Here is a 19,756-nt window from a genome sequence, read left to right as displayed (position 1 = left end):
TTTTGTCAAAAGCAGCATAGCATGCTCATAGTGAGCAGATGAACCAATATTGCTCACACTAAAAAAAAATACAAACAGAGACGAGAACATCACAAATGTCCCAAACTTTTATTCACCATCTATCAAAAGAGTCGGGTACAAAGGAAAACATGCCTGTTCATAACTTAGATCCAAAATTACGGTAACAAACTGGAGCCAAATGTGTAAATAAGACAGGGTTTTCTCCTTATGATCCTGTTTCCAACAGTGGTGAGGCCGCAGCAGCCGCTTACAAATAGAGTGGGGGGTGAAGCTCATAGCCTTCCTTTGGTTCAACATAAAACCCATTTGCGACCACTCAACTTGTGATTCTCAAACTTGACATTTCCTTACTTGAGAGCATAAAGGGTGTGATCCTTTCCCATCACAACATATTTTCCAGGACGAAACCAGGTGCCCCGCTCCCTATCTACGATGTTTCCAGGAATCCCTCTCTGTATAACAAGAAGAACAGTCATACTAGTGGTAACTAGGGGTGTCCAAAACCGATCCGCAACCGATAACCAATCCGTAACCGTGGTTATTTGGTTTTCGGATTCGGTTTTTGCGGTTACGGTTTTGGATACGGTTATGAGTTTTACAAATTTTCGGATAAATTTTCGGTTATGGTTATTTCGGTTACGGTTTCGGATATAACCGAAATAACCAAAGACTTAAGTTAGGCCCAAATACTTAGGTTTAGGCCCAACCCAACTCAAATAGTCCAAGTCTAATTCTCACAATGATGCATATCGATGCAGCAGCTCCTATTAATTAATTTGTGCCCACTACATGAATTGTTTAAGCGCTCGAGGAGGTCAAAAAGAAGCAGCGCCATATGACATTATGCAAAACACACATAAACATACACACATGTATACATATATTCATGAAAAAAACAACAAAAGTGGAACTAACTACTAAGAGATGATATTGTAATAGGCAAATGGTCGAACACCTAGTGGGCAAGACTCAAAGTTACCAGCACTTCATCAAAAAATTATGCATATCGATGCAGAGATGAAGTGTTTAAGCGCTCGAGGAGGTCAAAAAGAAGCAGCGCCATGAGATTCACGAACTCTCTCTACCTCGTTGTCACCGTCAATACTCCCGTCTTCTCAAATTCTCTCTACCTGGTTGCTGGTGTCCCTTCCCTGAGTTCCATTCGTCGATCTGGCTTCCGGGCTCTCCATCTTTCACTTTCACTATCAGTCTATCACACATCGTCGAAACCCTAAGGTAATTGAAAACTCTAACTGAAGTTTCTCTAATTCATCTTATTATTTGTTTTTTGGAACTGAAATTTCGAATCAAAATTTCTCTAATTTCTAATATTTGGTTCTCACATGGGTTTGCTTCTGTTCATGGGTTTTGGGTTCTGTTCATGGGTTTTGATTATCTTTTTTTTAGATGTCACTACCGACATCGAACCCAGAGTCAATACAGGAGTCTCAAAATAATCCTGTTAGCCTTGAGTCAGTTGGTAATGAAGAAGGCATTGCCTCAGAGGTTGCAGGAACAAAGACTATAGATGCTAACAAGGATAATATGGATAAGAAAACACGATCTGAGGTTTGGGAACACTTTCTAAAGCCTTTCAGAAACGCAGCAGGAAAGCTTAGGACAAGATGTAACTACTGCAATAATGAATTAGGAGCTGAAACATCTGCAGGAACAAGCTCATTGAGACACCACGTTTCAGTATGCAAAAAGTATTCTCGTCCTATTGGCCCCAATCAATTCGAATTGTGCCTTCAAAGATCTGAAGGGGGGAATGAAGAAGTGACTTCATGGAGGTTTGATCAAAGAAAGATTACAAAGGCACTTGCACGCATGGTTATTGTGGATGAGTTGCTATTGATTTTGTGAAAAACTATTGATTTTGTGAAAAACTAGCATTTTGTATGGGAGATAAGAATTGTTCCCAATTATAAATTTATAATGTTATATTGCTCAAATTCGATTGTATTTTTAGACAAAACCGATAACCGATCCGAAAAATATGGTTATTTCGGTTATGGTTATCCGAACATAATGGTTCGGATATGGATACTAAAATATCATAACCGAATCACTTCGAACATTTCGGTTATGGTTAAAAACCGAACCGAAAACCGAATGGACACCCCTAGTGGTAACACAGGTCGGGAGCATATCGAAATTCAAATTTTCATAAACTGACATACCACAAAATTTATGATTAAATAATGAGTTTTTCCAGGTACCAGAAGAACAATCAAACCAGTAACCACACGATCATGAAAAAAATTGAATTCAATTCTTCATCAACTGACCTCCCCAAATTAGTAGGTTTTGAGTCACTTCCGTTCTTGTGGATCCGCCTGAATATCAAGCTTAATACGCCAGCAGATCCATCTACACAACATTGAGATAAGACACCACATGATATGGACTCTACACCACAGGTATAACTCCAGGCGTCGCTCTCGCTGGAATGTCACTTCATGTCGCCCTCTCGCATTATGCCTTGGTCTTATACGGGTAAAATGCAAGTTTTACCGTTGGTTAGATCCAACAGCTGAGATGAAAGTCCGTAATTTAACAAGAAATAAGGACACCAGCATAAGAGAATCCTTGCTTTACCAATAGTCCCCACAAGAGCATCTCCCATCCTTAAAATGATGGAATCTATGGGCATCCCTAACTACAATTTCCCTTTCCGTAACCTTAGAGATATACTTTGTAGCAGTATGACAATCACCACAAACTCTAAGATTCTTCATAATTCTGATAGTGGTTTCTGGACCTAAGTTCAAGAGGCCAAAGACAATGGCCAGCTTCTCGCTGTGGGCGTACAACATCTTCTCCTTTGTTTCTTCCTCCACATCATGCAATACACAGTTTACATCTAGTGTATACCCTGCACGTCGAATTCTACCCATCAGTTTCTCCAACTCCAAATATATAAGATCTGTTTGTGGGTGTGATCTATCCCCAGATACAAATGTGTAGACCTTGTTTTTTATCTCTATAATAGTGTAGCCAGAGATTTTCTTCACCCCACTTTCTTTCATAAGAGTTCTAATCCTATCAGCTTCTTTCCTTTTGCCAGATAATGAGTATATATTGGACAAGAGAACGTATCGACCGGGATTTGCCGGATCCAATTCAAACAATGATTTTGCTGCCATTTCAGCAAGTTCTACATTCAAATGAATTCTACAAGCTCCAAGCAGTGCTCCCCATACACCAGCATCTGGTTTTATTGGCATCTTCCCAATAAAATCGCAAGCTTCATCTAGTTTGCCAGCCCTACCTAAAAGATCAACCATACAAGCATAATGTTCAGGCCTTGGTGTGACAGCAAAATCACTGACCATGGAATTAAAGCATGCCCATCCTTCTGAAATCAAGCCACCATGACTGCAGGCCGACAATACTGATACGAATGCGATGTGGTCTGGCTTGAAGGATGCCTTCATCTGATCAAAGAGCTGAAGTGCTTCTCTCCCATGACCGTGCATCCCGTATCCTGAAATCATGGTACCCCATGAGATTATATTTCTCTCATGCATCCTGTCAAAAACTCTTCTGGAGTATCGCAAGCTTCCACACTTTACATAGAGATCCACTAAAGCAGTATCTACTGCCATATTAGTTTGCCGGTAGCCACGAGTTATGATAGAGTGAATTGTTCTGGCCTGCAGAAAAGATGATAAATTTGAGCATGCTCTGATCACACTTAGAAGAGTTACAGAATCTGTAGTGATGGATTTTAATTTCATTTCCTTAAAAAGCTCAAGAGCTTCCAGAGGTAAATCACATTGTGCATAAGCTTCTATCATAGATGACCATGATACCAAATCCTTGTCTAAGATCCCATCAAAGTACCTTCGAGCAACATCTATTCTTCCACATCGCGCAAACATTCCCATGGCTGCATTTTGAACAGATTGATCAAAACTCAAGCCATAATCTACGGTAACTCTGCAAATATGGGGAGCCTCATTCTCTTTATGAACACATGCCATTGCATTCAAGATGGCAACTCTATTGGGTATAACTCTCTCATCCAACATCTGCCAAAACAGCCGCAGCCCATCCTCATAACATCCATTCTGTGCATAAGCACCTATCATAGCACTCCAAGAAACCACATTTCTTTCAGGCATTTTGTCAAACACTTTACGTGAAGCCCCAACACATCCGCACTTACCGTACATGGTAATAAGCGAATTCCCAACAAAGACATCAGAGTCACACCCAAATTGGACAACGTGGCCATGAACCTTAACACCAAGTTCAAGGTCACCCAGTGAGGCACAGGCCTTGAGAACAAAAGGGAACGTAAAATTGTCCGGGAAAAAGGACTGTTGCCGCAGCATTTGGTCATAAAGTTGTAAGCTTAGATTGTAGTTCGCGTTATCCACCAAGCCCCGGACCATAACGTTCCAAAGGAAGACATCTGTCGATGAAGCCGAGCAGACCCAGTAAGAGAAGAGCGAGTAGGCATTGGCAACACAACCGAGGGAGGCGTACTGCGCAACCAGGTTGGTGAGGAAGAAAATGTTGTGGTCAAGAAGGTGAGTTCTGAGCATAGATGCGTGGACTGATTTGAGTGAGAAGAGGGTGATGCATTGCTTGATGAGTGAGACGCATGTGTTTGCTTCAATTGGGTGACAAGGCTCCCGTTCTTGCAAGCCCAAGAAGAGGGATCGCCATTGGCGGTAGGAATAATTGTGCTTTACATTTTTAAAAGTTGAAAGCTTTGATTTCAGACATTCCATTGTCAGCTGCTACTACTCTCCGCTTGGCTGAACCCGTCGCGTATTTACAATTTTTGATTCCGGATTCGGATCCGAAGAAAATCGGGTAATTGAATATTGATTAATGATATTTTAATATAAAATGTAAAATAACAATATTTAATACATATTTGGTTGGTTCGGAATTAAGGTATATATACCCAAAGTCCGTAAATGACACCCGCATAAGAGAAAAACTGTATATACGGATAGCCTGATTCATTGAGAATTCGAGTAATGGGTAACCGATCGATTTAATGAATAGTTGATGGAACAATAGTTCTACTATTTAGCGATGTAATCAATCGATTTTTTTTATAAACTTAATGGATCAATTAGTCAGTCAGGTATTGACACTTATTTAAGTTTTTCAATTATTCTGTCGGTTTTAAATAATTTTGTTTCAAAATAATGGATCAATTGATCGGTTTGACAATTAATTCGGTTTTGACGATTTTTTTAATAGTCTTACTCCCATCCGATTGAGAACATATTCGGAAAAAAATAAATAATAGTGGCTAATAAGTAATATTAAATAAAAAGATGCTTCTAAATCTTTCACTGATTAAAAATTTAGAACGCTATTATTTATACTCTCTCTCTCTCTTGCTTCTTCTCTGGCAATCTACCATTCAATTCAATTTATACGAAAAGTAACTCAAAATTTTCTGAAAAATTTGCACATACCGGTTGGGGATTCGAGCATAGTCGGCGAATGGAATCGATGGCGCCGGCGAACAAGATCGATAGAGCTCACCAGTTGTACCGCGACGGACGATACAACGAAGCGCTGTCGTTTTACACGGACGCGCTCTTCATGGCCAAAACCAAAGCGCCGAAGATCGCTTTGCATAGTAACAGAGCGGCTTGTTACTTGAAACTGCACGAATTCAAAAAGGTTCCCTGCTTCCTTTTGTTTTTTATTAATCTTTTTGTTGTGATCTGAATCAACTTGTGTAATTTCAATCATTTAATTATTAGGAGCTGCTTTTTTTTTTGGGTGATATTTTGAGTTTTTTTTATGTGATTTGATGGATTCATGAGAATTATCGCTGTTAATTTAGACTGAATTGGGTTTGGAAGATGTGGTTTTCTATGTTAAATGTATGGAACTTTCTGAATCATTAGGAATTATGGGGAATGTTGTTAAACAATGATGGTCCATGGTTTTTATTGCATAAATCAAATGGGGCTGAAAAAGATTCAACTTTTTAACAAATGAGAAGGATTGCTGAGAAACGTCATAGTCATTAGTAGGTATGAGATATGAGTGTGAGAAAAATTAATTTCCCATTAGGATTGCCTTCCTGTAGAAATATGCTCATAAAAAAATGTGCACATACGTTATCCATATATGCAGACATATATACAAAGTATTTATGTATGCATTCGTTTATGTGTACTTAATAATTCGCAATTGCTTCTTAAATTCCCTGGATTTAAAAAAGAAGTTTCTGCAATATGAGGAGGGGACGAGGTGAACTTTTTGAAAAATTGTGCTTCTATTTCTTCTTCTTCTTCGTCTTCTCTCCCTATCTGTGGAACTCTGCATTTATCTGATTTTATATTTTTTGTCTTCTAATGTTAACCATTCTTAGGAATTGTTTCAAATGCAATCTCATGCTGATGTAATTGTATTTGTCATGATTTTTGACGAATTGATTTTTGGATTTTTAGCTTTTAAGATATGGAATTTACTATATGGCTGAAATTTGAGTTTGTCGAAATAGTCTTGTATGAAATTGCACTTTGAATTGTAGTTTATCAACACTAATTGCATGGATATAAGCGTGCTCATTCTCCCTCTTGATGCCTGACTTTGAGATGCTATGCTTGAACTCAAGGTGATTGGGTTTTCCTATCAAACATAATGATACAGAAACTTGGCATGTGTGTAAGTCCTCTTGGATATGGAACCACAATTTGGATTATCTCATACCACTTTCGAAAAATTAAGTTGACTTTACTTTTAATAGAGAACGAGCTTTGGCGTAGTGTTAAGGGTTTGCTCTGTTGCAAGTCTTGTGCTCTACATTTGACTCGATTGACTTTCTAGTAAGCTTGCTATAATGCATATGGGAGCATGCATATGTAAACTGTGGGTTTGCTCTCTTAATTTTCCTTGCCATCTGACATATTCTGGTGAATGATTGGCATATGCGTTCAATCTGATTTTTGGGTTACATGACATATATGAGTGTTTCTTGGAGGCTCCTTTAAGTAAATATCACCTAATATTGTTACTGCTTTCATAGGCGGCTGAGGAATGTACGTCTGTGCTTGAGCTTGATCACAAACACACTGGAGCATTAATGCTAAGGGCACAAACCCTAGTCACCCTAAAGGAGTACCACTCAGCACTATTTGATGTGAACAGGCTAATGGAGTTAAATCCATCATCAGAAGTTTATCGAAATCTTGAAGCTCGTTTGAGGACACAATTGGTATCCCTCCCCTCCCTTTTTGCCAATAGTTTTTTGTTAGCGTCATACTGTGTGCCATTTCATAATTAACATCATTAACATCTTTAATTGATCTACTATTTTGAGTTGATTTCGTGAATGCTTAATGAAAACTATTGTATTCTGTTAAAAATGGTTAGAGGAATGCATTATATTTCAGAATTCAAATCTTAGTGAATGCTTAATGAAACCATCTTAATGTTGTCTTATAATTTTTGCAACAATTATAATATGCCTTTCCATTATATTTGATTCACTGATAAAACAAGCATTTTTAGTTGAGGAGTTTCAAATTAGGTTTAGTTAGAATCCCTTTCATTATAGAATTTCTCCCTGGGCGGAGACAATTGCATAAGGTCATGGGTAGTTCATTGTCTTAAAGGTACTAAGTTCAATCTAATTTTTGATGATTATTGGCTGCTGTTGTAAGTTTATCGTAAGCACTCCACTAGTATTCTGTTAAAAATCGTTTTGTTTTGCCGAGGAAAGTCACTTGCTTCAATACCCGAGTCTGAAGCTGAATTGGATGAAGAGCAAGAAGATGACGCTGCAAAAAATAAAGACAGCCGAAATTTACAAGATGGAGCAGCCTCAGTAGAAAACAACCAGAATGCTGAGCCTGATGATGCTACGATAAGTGCTGAAGTTATGGTCCCTAGAGCCCCAATCATCAAGGACTTTTATAAACAAGGTAGAGACCCAAAAGCTGAGCCTGAAAAGATCAGTAGCACTAAAGTGATTGCTCCACAAGCACAGAAGACCAATGAATCATCTGAACAAAAGTCCAAAGGATGGCAAGCAATCCCAAAACCGAAAGGACACTCTGCTTTGGATTACGCACGATGGGACAGAGTTGAAGATGACTCTAGTGATGACGAGGATGACAATGACGATGAGGAAGAGTGTCAGCCTCAATATCGATTCCGAGTAAGAACTGTTGGTGTGCAACCAGTAAAGTAAAATTTGATTACTTTCGAAGCTGCTGATATAGGTGACGGGACTTATTTCACTCATTACCTGAAAGGGGTTTTAAAGGAGAAACCTGGGGAAAACCCTTTCAGATTGAGATACTGGTCATCAAGTGGAAATAATCTTTGGGGCAAATGGGAAAAGGTGTTTACTTAGATTGTGTACTAGGCAGATTTATATACAAGTCGGCTGTCCATGCACTACGTTGACCGAAACTTCACTGCTAGACTACAGCTTTTGCCAGAATACTGCATTTATGACTCTCTGTGCTACTATACAATATCGATAGCAGAGGCAACATGAACACTGATTGGCTACTCTGAGAAAAATGTAGTTGCAATGTTCATGCCACTACAACATTGAAGCTCCCATTGTTCCTCCATTGCATTAACAAGTTCTAAGCTTCCAAAGGTTCTTCCCTTTCTATGTAACTTCTAGATAGACAAATAAGGTTTGTATTTACTTGCATAATTATTATGTTTCCACATATATTAAGCAATTCATAAATATGACATGCAGCGCTGAGCGCTTCTCATGTTTGTACTGTTTTATCATGCAACCTGGCCGTTAACGAGTGGCGGCCGCCTAGAGGGATAAAATGGGGCGGCCGGCAGGTCGTGCTGGGTTGTGAATCTCAAAAATTCAGGCTCGGCATGCCGAGTGTCCATGGGCTGGGCCTTGGCCCATTTTCTAATCAGAATTGAACTATTAGACCCTTAGGGCTTCAGATTGTTGAATGGAGCTTCAGATTGAAAAATAATATACAAAGCTTTTGGAGGGAAATGCCCTAAAATTTCAAATTTCAGACAAACCAACCAAGAATTAGGTATCACACACCTAACTTGCGCGTCCACTACACGACTACTCGTACAGGACAAAACAAAAGCACACAAAACACAAAACAGGGAAAAACACAGTGAATCAGCCATACTGAGAACCAATTTCTTTTTCTTTCTCACCTGGAGAGAGAGGGAGGGAAGGACTAGGTATGTCGCAATCGTATAGTAGCGGAAGCAGCATCACCGGCGGCGATGTTTGTGGAGGGCCAGACTTTCACCTACCGGACGAGATCCTGGCGGTGATACCGACGGACCCGTACGATCAGCTGGATCTGGCGCGGAAGATCACGTCCATGGCGATCGCGTCGCGTGTTAAGAAACTGGAGGAAGATACAGGCCGCATGCGGCAGAAGTTGTTTGAGAAGGACCGCGTCATCTCCGACCTGGAAGAGAAGGTCTCTCGCCTTCAAAACGTGTACCAGGAGTCAGATTCGAAGCTGAAGATTGTGGTCGACGAAAATGTATGTAGCCAAAACTCTACTTATGGTAGTGTAATATTGTGAGTTGCTCTTAGGTTTTGATATCCCGTTTATCTGAGTGGAATTGAGCGTTTGTTAGTGAACTCAATGAAAGAGGTTTTGAAGTTAATTTAGGGTTTTTCCTGCTGTTTTGGTGGCATAACTGATGGATAAAATAAGAGATTGAGTTATTTAGTGAGGTTTCATTGGTGTTTTGTGACTGGAAAAGATTGATTTGAGACTAAACTAGGGTAAAGTTGTTTGAAACTGAGTAGAAGATGATAACTAGTTCAAGATCATAATGGCAGCTGCTGTTAGATTGTGGTTGACGAAAATGTATGTAGCAAAAAATCTACGCATGGTAGTGAAGTATTGTGAGTTGCTCTTAGGTTTTGTTATCCTGTTTAGCTTAGTGGAATTGAGCGTTTGTTAGTGAACTCAATGAAAGAGGTTTTGAAATTAATTTAGGGTTTTTCCTGCTGTTTTGGTGGCATAACTGATGGATAAAATAAGAGATTGAGTTCTTGAGTGAGGTTTCACTGGTGTTTGTGACTGGAAAAGATTGATTTCACACTAAACTTGGGTAAAATTGTTTGAAACTGAGTAGAAGATGATAACTAGTTCAAGATCATAATGGCAGCTGCTGCTAGATTGTGGTCGACAAAAAATTATGTAGCCAAAACTCTACGCATGGTAGTGTAGTATTGTGACTGGAAAAGATTGATTTGAGACTAAACTAGGGTAAAATTGTTTGAAACTGAGTAGTCAACTCTTATGGCTTATCTTGGTCTTGGATCTCAAGGTGTGGAGATTTTTAAAGTCATCATTGAGAGGCTTTGAGTACAGGAGGAGATATCAACACATAAAAAAATGGAGCTAAATGGTTCATCATTTTGTGGGATCCATGTTGAATATCTGGTTTTGATTGTTACTTCATTTTTTCTTTTCATTTAATTGAAGATGAAACTTTCAAAGGAGCGAGATTCTTTGGCAGTGACTGCAAAAAAACTCAGCCGTGATTTATCCAAGGTAACAATTTTCTTTAACCAATGCAGTTAAATTGGTTAATTTTCCGTTGCTATATATTATTTGGTTTCAATCCATGCAAATCATTAACTAGAAAGACAATGCAACTTATTATTCTTTCTTGTTGGCTTCCGCTTTGTCAGTAATTTTGTTAGACAAAAATTAGTTAGAAAGGGTTAGTCATGTGAAGTACTAGAGAGAGCTCCAAGAAATTTCTTCCTATGTTTTCAGTAGGACTACATGTTCTCTCTGTTTGTAAGGTTGAGTGTTGACGGTTAATGAAGTACTCGTGAATTGCCTCTCTGTTAGTTAACAATTTTCCCTTTTAAAAAACCTATTGGAAGCCAACGTCATCCCTTCTTATCTTGCCACTTATAATAGTTGACAAAGTCAATTTTGTAATCATTGTTTAATATCATCTGTAGTACAAGTTCGAAAGATTGCAGCAAATAGAAATGGCTTTGCTTGTAGTCATGATGATAGAGTTACATGTTACAACTGAAAGGCTAGGAAATGGCTGAAAATATCTGAAACTATTGTGTTCTTCTGAATAACCAAAATGACTTGGATCTGAATTTGGAAATTGGAACGAATATTAACAGAATTTCTTGGAATTTGTAAAACTACAGCACTGTATTTACTCCATCTAATTATGGCATGGTGCAAGTACTTCTGTCTTGCCTCCTTAAAAACCAGCTAAGGAATAACTAACTTAGCTGCCGTGTAACCAGTCCTTTAGTGGGTGTGTATTCTGATTTGTATGTTTCTGACAATACGTAATACTTAATTGTGTGTGAAGCTTTAATGGATAATTTTAAGAAGTGTACAAAGCTTTAGCAAAAACCTGAGAGGAATTTAAAGCAGCGTCTTCTAATCTGGTCATCCCTTTGAATTCAGTCTGCTTCTGAATGTCAACCCCCTCTTCCCTCACCATTGCTCATTTTCTCCTGTTTTCTTTTCTTTTCTTTTCTTTTGCCTACCTCTTGTCTCACTTCCCTGCACTGATTGCCCATCTTTCCATTTTTTCTTCTCCCTACCTTTTAGAAAAGTTCTGTTGTTATGCTACTATAGAAAAGTTTATATATTCTCAAATTATCATTATCTGCTTTATTTTTCTCATGGCTGACATCTTCTATTGTTGGCAGTTGGAATCATTTAAGAGACAACTGATGCAGTCACTAAATGATGATAATTCTTATGTAAGATGTTATACTCCTGCGTCTTACAATTAACTTCCATGCATTCTGCTCGTTCTTTCATGGGCACATTGCTTGACATGTGATTGGTCTTCTCATCATGGATGTATATGCTACTATTGTAATGAAACTTACTTATTCTTATCATGTATTTCTTTTTGTTAGTCTAATCATCAATCTCCTCTCTGATAGCAAGCCGAGACTGTTGATATTGGGACCTGTGATCAAGCAGTTCTGAAAGCATATCCTGACAAGGGTATGATTAAATTGACCTCATGAACTTTGTGGGTTAGATTATTCACTAAATCCTATGCATAGTTATCTCCAGAGTTTAACTCTTTCTCTTCCTTGTCATCCACCTGGGTCACTACATCTATTATATTCTTTCAAATCAGACGAGGGGCGAAATGGCTACATGATACAGCGTTCATTTGGTGCATCTACAAATGTTGGAAATCCAATTGATGAAGGTAACTGAGATTTACAGCTTTTCTTTGTCCGTTGCTTGTAATTGATAGGTTCTTAAATAATTAATATGCCGTTGCAAACCTGTTATATAGTTCTTTAAGATACTTTACTTAAGCATATAATAATGGCCTGTCTACTTTCCTTGGCATTCAAATTCTTCTCTTTGGTGATATCTCATGTGCGGAGATGGCAGTCTAAGGTTTCCTATAAAATTCAAATCAGCTAAACTTTAAAACATAAATAAATACCTAGGACTCCTAAAGTTGAAACTAAATATCTTATTTCTTTGCATAAAACTAGACTTTTTTTTGCCTTACTTTCTGTAAATGATTTCTTTCATAATACATCATTGGTTTTATTGACAATGAACTAGAAATTATGGTCCGACAATGGAAACATTAGACAAGAAAAAGAGACATTCAAAGTGTTGACATAGCATAAGGCTGTGAAATCGGAAAATGAGGAGTGGTAATTTATGGTAACAAAATGTTGTATTGCATGAAATCTTGGTTTTCTTATCTTCAATTTATACAAATGGCATTTTTGTGGTACCAACCGTAACAATGAATGGATGGTAGCATTTGCTATTTATATACATTTTAAGTTCATGTTTTGGTGGACAGCCTCAAGGCATGCGATGCAAAATTTTTCCGTGTCTCCATATATTACACCTCGACTTACACCAACCGGAACTCCAAATATTTTATCAACAAATGGATCCCCAAGGGCTTATTCAGCTGCTGCAACTCCACGAAGAGCCTCCGGTGCAATGTCACCAACAAAAACTCAATACGATGGAAGTACTGCAGTTTCTCCGTGGTATCCATCAAGCAAGCAGTCATCAGCTGCAAACTCTCCTCCATGTGGCCGATCACTACCAGGTTTGTTAATTTTTTTATATTTAATTTCAGGTTCTTATTTTGTAAATTTTGAATCAAAAAATTCATCTTTTTGGAACTTGTGTTTCATATTTTGCAATGATTATCTGATTATGTTTTGCTAGAGCTACCAAATTCAAAGTGTTAACTTGGTGGTTCAATCTGCTGTAGACTGTAGTTTTTTTTTTTGTGATTAATTGGGTATATATATGCCTTTCACATGTGTTAAGATTATTCCCTGAACCATCTGAGAGTGTTTATACTTTGGTGAAAATTGTTTAGCTCGCACTCCTCGAATTGATGGAAAGGAGTTCTTTCGTCAGGCCCGGTGAGTCCCTTTTTGCAATTCTGGCGTAGATGCAGTGAATAATTTATGACTATATTATGAGGGCTGTTCCATATGCTGATTTGAATGTACTTGTAATGCAGGAGTCGCCTATCCTATGAGCAGTTCAGTGCATTTTTGGCTAACATTAAGGAACTAAATGCTCAAAAGCAGACTCGAGAGGTAATTCATTTTTCAATCCTTTTAACTTCTTATCTAATCTCTACTAAATTACTAGTGAAAAATTGTTTTAACTTTCATTTGTTTACAGGAAACTTTAAGGAAAGCAGAAGAAATATTTGGCACAGATAAGAAAGATCTTTATGTTTCATTCCAAGGATTGCTTAATCGCAATGTACACACATCACGCTGATTCGTGAGTGTTATCGTTAGATTTCATTGAACAACACTTTCGTAAAGCAAACAATGAAAGGTAAATCTGCTTACACTTGTTGTGAGTGTTAAGAGACCTCTCCAAATTCGTAGTGAATGCATCCACATAAATTATTTCTGACAGCAACTTAGTATCGTGGATGAAAGTTGGTCGGCAATCAAATACATACAAAGACCCACGCTTGGGAAAACAACAATTGAGAGTTTTAAATTGCGGAGGCTAAGGTTCGAACCAAAAACCCCTCTTTTGATATCATATTAAGATTAGTTATTTATTAATTACTTTGTTATTCAACCCAAGATCATTAGGTGGATTTGATAGTGCAATACCTAATATATAGTATGTAAATAAATTTCTTTGTGTTTATATAAAAATAAGTTGTATATAAATAATTAGGTAATAAGATATTAATAAATCAGTTTAGATATCAATAACATCATCCACTACAAAAAAAAAAATCTGAATAGCAGCAATGGAGGAGCTGAAGCAGCAGTTGAAGAGGCTCCAATAATTGATACTCACTGGAATTAAAGATTGAGATGAAGATCATGAAATTGTTATGACAAACTAAAAGCACGAGTTTTGTCTGGTTTTTTTGAGTCACACCTACCCACCAATAAAACCAGACAGCACACCCACATTGACATGATGTTGATGCAAAATAATGTTGCATTGATTTGAAAGGGTGTAAATGGGCCCAGCTGCTCATGAGCTACTGTGGGCCGAGATTAAGCTGTTTTTCATGTTCGGACGAGCCGAGTTTGAGTTTAAGGAAGCTCGACCCATGCTCGAGATCCTACGTATTTAATATAAAAATTAATAAAAATCTGAATATTTAAGGTAATATGTTAATGTAAGTATTATTTTGAATATTAGTTATTCATGGAAATTTAGATTATTTTAAAAAATTAGATCAATCATTTGATTTTTTAAATCTTTAACAAAAACGAGTTCTTAACGAGCGGAGCTTGGGCATTGCCAAAGCTCAGCTCGGCTCTGCCGATTTGCACTCATTTGGTATATAAATACAACATTGCATTATTTATAAAAGAAAAACGAATCTTTATAATATATTATATAGTTGTGTGGGGCCAGTAAAACAAAAAAAATTTTATAGCAGAAAAACAAATCTTTGGTATTAAAAAGAATTTTTTTAAAAAAAATATATTGAGAAATTTGCTTCTCATTGAAATCAAATTTTAGACACACATATGTCTAACTCAGCGGATTATCAATCATGAAATGGCTCTACATTATCTTCTACCAATACATATCTTCTTGTGTGGTGTATATATATTTTATAGTTTATAAATATAGGCCAATACTGCTTGTCATCACATGCCCATTAGTAGCATTTATAATTCCATGTGTCTTGTAGCTCCACTGCCTCTGCTTTGCCAGTGTGTCTGATACCAACACCAACAGTGATGGCACAGGGTATTCAATTATTCATTGTCTTTTTGATATGCGTGTGTGCGCATATATATATATATAAATGTTGAGCATTCTAGTGTGTTTTGTCTTAGCTATCTCAAATATTGAGATGGAACGTAGATGATTCATGTGAAATTGTGAGCCCCACATGTCTTATATTATCTATATGAAATCGTGTGCGTAAATCTCAATATGTGGGATAAATGTGATAAAAAAATATTGGGATCCATAATATTGTGGACTTTATATATTCCCATGCAAGTCCTTGCACTTTAGACAAAATTACCACAATAGGTCATAACTTTTCCGTCTAAAGGGGCCTTAGCTAGCTAGCTTCACCACTCAAACCACACTCACTTGCAAGGTCTGGCTTTTAAAATGACCATTCAAAGCTCTGTTCTGCTGAGGCTTGTAGCTCTGGCGAGCTTTCTGGCTCTCCTTGCTCCATCGATCGCCGATGATTCCTACAGTACTTTCTGTGACGCTCCGTACTTTGATAGCTCTAATTTCACTATTTTTACTGATAACTTCTATTGGGGCTCCGCCATAGCAGCTTATCAGGTAGAAGGCGAAGTATTTCTCGGTCGAGGTCCGAGCATCTGGGACAACTTTACTCACACCTATCCAGGTCTCTTTCTCAAAGTCGCCGCTTTCGGATAATTCAGGGTGAGTTTCATAAATGTTGCTGACATTATTGTTTTCTGCAACTTTTTTTAGGTAGGATTGCTGATAAAAGCAATGGAGATGTGGCGGCTGATTTCTATAACTCCTATGAGGAAGATCTGAAACTAGTGAAGGATATGAATATGAATTCCTTTAGATTCTCCTTCTCATGGACAAGATTGTTACCTAGTAAGTGCATATGTTGATAGATACATATACTTGATACATACATATTTGAATATTGTTCCAATATGGAAATTTGGATAGATTTTCGAGTATTCGGATAGTCAAACAGCTGATGTGACATGAAAAATAGATATAAGGAATTTGTCCGAATAGTGAGAAATCTATCCATGTATGGAACAATTTTCACATTTGAATTCTTAAGTTGGAACGTTTGAATATTCGGTCGTTGAGTTGGAAATTGACAAGTCTTTCAGTGATAAAAAGTTGCATTATGTCATTCTTTTGTTCTTTCTTTTTCTTCTGTCTAATCTAAATTTTAATGATGTAGATGGCAAGTTAAGGGACGGCGTGAGTCAGGAAGGCGTTGCATTTTACAACCGCCTCATCGATCAGATGATATCCTATGGTTATTTTCTACCCTTTCTTATGACGAATTTTCCTAAATCTACTTTTATATATCTAAAATGGCAAGTCGATTAACACAATAATTTCAAAATTAATCTAGCTATAATGCTGTATGTGAAAAAGAAAAAGAAAAAGAAGAAATATTATATATTGGGAAAAGAAATTAAATCTCTTATTTCATGTATTGGGAATTGTAGGTTTGGAACCGTTTGCCACAATATTTCATTGGGACACTCCCCAAGCTTTGGACGAGGAGTATGGCAGCTTTTTAAGTTCAAACATCTTGTAAGTGTGAATTGTAGCCTGTTCGGTGCAGCTTAACTCGCAGGAGAAGCTGCACCAAACACTCGAAAATGCTAGCTTATAAATTTCAAAACGCTCTAAAAAAATAAGTTTCACGTCGAAGAATATTTCAGAGCATCTTTTTCATCTCTGTTTTTTTTTTTTCTTTTACCAAAACAATATTATGTAACATATAGAACAACATCATTTTTCATCTTGTAACTACAGGAGTGATTTTCTAGACTACGCAGAACTCTGCTTCCAACTATTTGGCGATCGAGTGAAAAAGTGGATCACGATAAACGAGCCGTATACTTACTCCGTCTACGCGTACAACAACGGCCAGTTCGCGCCTGGCCGGTGCTCGACATGGGTGAATGAAGCTTGTCAAGTTGGAAACTCATCCATTGAGCCTTACATTGTCTGTCACAACCTTCTTCTAGCTCATGGAGCAGCTGTCCAATTATACAGGGAGAAATATCAAGTGCGTAAGTGCAAAGCATTTTCTACCAGATAGTGGGGGTTTCTTATGTTTAATTAATTAATTAAATTTCTTTTTATTGAATCTTTTTTAATTAATTAGGAAGTTCAAAAGGGGAAGATTGGCATAACCCTATCTTCGTTCTGGTACCTTCCTTACACAGACAACCCTCTTGACTCTGTAGCAGCATCCACGGCCGTAGATTTCAATATTGGTTGGTGAGTATAGTTGGTGCGCATGTGAGAATTCTTCTACATATACATATATATATATATAAGAATCATCTATATATATTTTACTGATATTTAATTATTTTTGGTAGGCATTTAGGGCCTATAACCTCTGGGCAATATCCACAGAGTATGATCAAGAATGTTGGGGATCGTTTGCCAGTTTTCACAGCTGAGGAATCTGAAATGCTAATAGGATCATTTGATTTTCTTGGGTTAAATTACTACTCAACATACTATGCTTCTTATAATGACACAGTTGGGAATGTCGACTATACAACAGACCAGCATTTGATAGTGCATTTTAGTAATTAACTCATAAACCCTAATTATAATGATCTTTTAATTACTTAAATTAATTACTTCTCCTAATACTAGTTTTTAACTAAATATTCATCAATTCTTGTTTCTTAATTTATTTTACAGACGACAGGGAAGGAGTGCCAATTGGTCCACTGGTGCGTAGGCAATTATGAAAGTATAATCATTATTAGGAGGTTAATTAATTTTATTTACTAGTATTAGAGAAAACTATTAATCTCTGCAGGCACCTGGTTCAAAGTGGATTTACGTATATCCTGCTGGTATTCGACATCTTTTAAAGCATGCGAAGGATGTGTACAATATTTCGCTAATTTATATCACTGAGAATGGTACGTTAAGTCTTTAGAATATTATTTACAGTAATATGGGATCATAGTTAAGACTCGGTCCATTTAGACATGACCTCTACCTGTTCACTTGTTTAGGAATTAGTGAGCAAGACGATGATTCTCTCACATTGGAGGAAGCTCTTTATGATCCGTGGAGGAAGGAGTACTATCGCTGTCATCTTTGGAATGTTCTTAAATCAATGAAGTGAGTTTGGATTAATTTTTAGTAATTTTTGTTGTGTTTTTTATTTTTTATTTTTTAAAATTGTTTTGGTAATATTATCTTAATAATTGATTACTCTGCATTGAGTTGAGCATATTTCACATCATTTGTATCATATTCTAATACTCTCCGCATGTATGGGTTGAAAAATCTGATAGCCCAACACTTGAAAATTCAAAGCCCGTTAAAGGGCAAACGCCCAAACATATAACCCAACTTCTTAATGGGTCGTCTTATAATTTGTTATTTTATCATTTCAACCCAATAAATTAACTTGTCGGGTCGTAACATTTCACTACATTTATACCATTTAATTCTAACATATGAATTGTTGGTTTTTTGATAGGGAAGATGATGTGAATGTTGAAGGATACTTTACATGGTCATTGATGGATAACTTTGAATGGCAATATGGATACACAAATAGGTTTGGTCTTATCTACATAGACTTCAAAAATGGCTTGACAAGGTACCCAAAGGACTCTGTTTACTGGCTCACCCAGTTTTTAAAGAATGCCAATTCCTCCATTAAGGAAGTAGTCCCAGCAGAAGTGACGCCAAGATGATCTCGTCCTCTCCGGTTTCCGGTCTCGGATTCTTAGAAATCCCTAATTAGTTTGTGAAATGTAAAAAGAAAAAAAAAAGATGCCCTAATCGATTTATTGTCATCCGGACCATACGAATAAATAATTTTACTTCATGATTTTTACTAGTGATGATCCGATATTTGATTCAAGTTTTACAGTTAATTTTTACTGTCAAATCTTGAGGCAAACAATCCAAACCTTCATTTAAAAGTTTTTGAAGCATATAAGGTGGTCCATTTCCCCTCTCCCTTCTTCCTCTTCTTCGTTCTATCTCTTTAAACGTTAGCAATTCCAAGACCAATTGATGAGTAAGTGAAGGATATATATATATATAGTTTGTGTCCTACAGACCATTGCCTCTTGTTTTCTTAATGTTTCTCCATATACTCTTGGTGGCTTTGAAGCTTATGCGGTGCTGCGGGCAGCACTAGTCGTCATATAGACCATCTGCTGCCTGCATTTTTTTTTTTTTTTGGAAGATGGCAGTTCTCTATTAGATTGCCAGTTGCAAAATTGTAATAAGATGAAGACAAGTGCAAATCCATGTCACTATGGTGTGGTGATCTAATCTGGTGCAATTTCTATTGTTTTTCATACATACTGTGTCATGGTCTATATATGTTTAAGACACTTATTTTTATCTCCATGCACTTACATGGTCTGGAATGCACTTACTGGTTTATCAACATTTGATTGTGCTACATGCACATATATTACAGCATACCATATCAAACAACACCCCAAAAAAAAAAATACCTGGGGCGCTGCCCTGGGTTCCACGCTAGTTTCTCTATAAATAGAGAATTCATTGTA

The 19,756-nt window shown here is 37.2% G+C and overlaps 5 protein-coding genes across 5 annotated transcripts; 4 read left to right on the top strand and 1 right to left on the bottom strand.

Moving 5' to 3' along the window:
- Positions 1-89: 89 nt before the first annotated feature.
- LOC119988124 (pentatricopeptide repeat-containing protein At3g26782, mitochondrial-like) lies at positions 90-4,766 on the bottom strand. The gene is made up of 2 exons (XM_038833056.1): positions 2,313-4,766; positions 90-473 (listed from the first exon to the last, which is right to left on the bottom strand). The coding sequence occupies exon 1, from the start codon at positions 4,764-4,766 to the stop codon at positions 2,619-2,621; it is 2,148 nt and encodes a 715-aa protein (XP_038688984.1). The 3' UTR covers positions 90-473; positions 2,313-2,618.
- Positions 1,207-2,408, top strand: LOC119989685. The gene is made up of 3 exons (XM_038835349.1): positions 1,207-1,257; positions 1,429-1,868; positions 2,240-2,408. The coding sequence occupies exons 2-3, from the start codon at positions 1,429-1,431 to the stop codon at positions 2,406-2,408; spliced, it is 609 nt and encodes a 202-aa protein (XP_038691277.1). The 5' UTR covers positions 1,207-1,257.
- Positions 4,767-5,366: 600 nt separating the features above from the next.
- LOC119989101 (protein unc-45 homolog A) lies at positions 5,367-8,754 on the top strand. The gene is made up of 3 exons (XM_038834408.1): positions 5,367-5,682; positions 7,040-7,228; positions 7,736-8,754. Exons 1-3 carry the CDS (start codon positions 5,500-5,502, stop codon positions 8,204-8,206), a joined length of 843 nt encoding a protein of 280 aa, XP_038690336.1. The 5' UTR covers positions 5,367-5,499; the 3' UTR covers positions 8,207-8,754.
- Positions 8,755-9,068: 314 nt separating this feature from the next.
- LOC119989100 (uncharacterized protein At4g15545-like) lies at positions 9,069-13,921 on the top strand. Its single transcript, XM_038834407.1, has 9 exons — positions 9,069-9,515; positions 10,473-10,541; positions 11,684-11,737; positions 11,927-11,990; positions 12,130-12,204; positions 12,826-13,083; positions 13,363-13,408; positions 13,510-13,588; positions 13,677-13,921. Exons 1-9 carry the CDS (start codon positions 9,204-9,206, stop codon positions 13,776-13,778), a joined length of 1,059 nt encoding a protein of 352 aa, XP_038690335.1. The 5' UTR covers positions 9,069-9,203; the 3' UTR covers positions 13,779-13,921.
- Positions 13,922-15,513: 1,592 nt separating this feature from the next.
- On the top strand, positions 15,514-19,068 carry LOC119989099 (beta-glucosidase 24-like). Its single transcript, XM_038834406.1, has 11 exons — positions 15,514-15,861; positions 15,951-16,085; positions 16,411-16,488; positions 16,685-16,772; positions 16,998-17,253; positions 17,353-17,468; positions 17,573-17,787; positions 17,907-17,938; positions 18,028-18,133; positions 18,230-18,338; positions 18,703-19,068. The coding sequence occupies exons 1-11, from the start codon at positions 15,612-15,614 to the stop codon at positions 18,920-18,922; spliced, it is 1,605 nt and encodes a 534-aa protein (XP_038690334.1). The 5' UTR covers positions 15,514-15,611; the 3' UTR covers positions 18,923-19,068.
- The last annotated feature ends 688 nt before the right edge of the window (positions 19,069-19,756 follow it).

The sequence above is a fragment of the Tripterygium wilfordii genome, chromosome 21, assembly GCF_013401445.1.
Source record: "Tripterygium wilfordii isolate XIE 37 chromosome 21, ASM1340144v1, whole genome shotgun sequence".
NCBI lineage: Eukaryota > Viridiplantae > Streptophyta > Magnoliopsida > Celastrales > Celastraceae > Tripterygium > Tripterygium wilfordii.
Note: the sequence above shows the minus strand (reverse complement) of the source record. Positions and strands in the feature narration are given on the sequence as shown.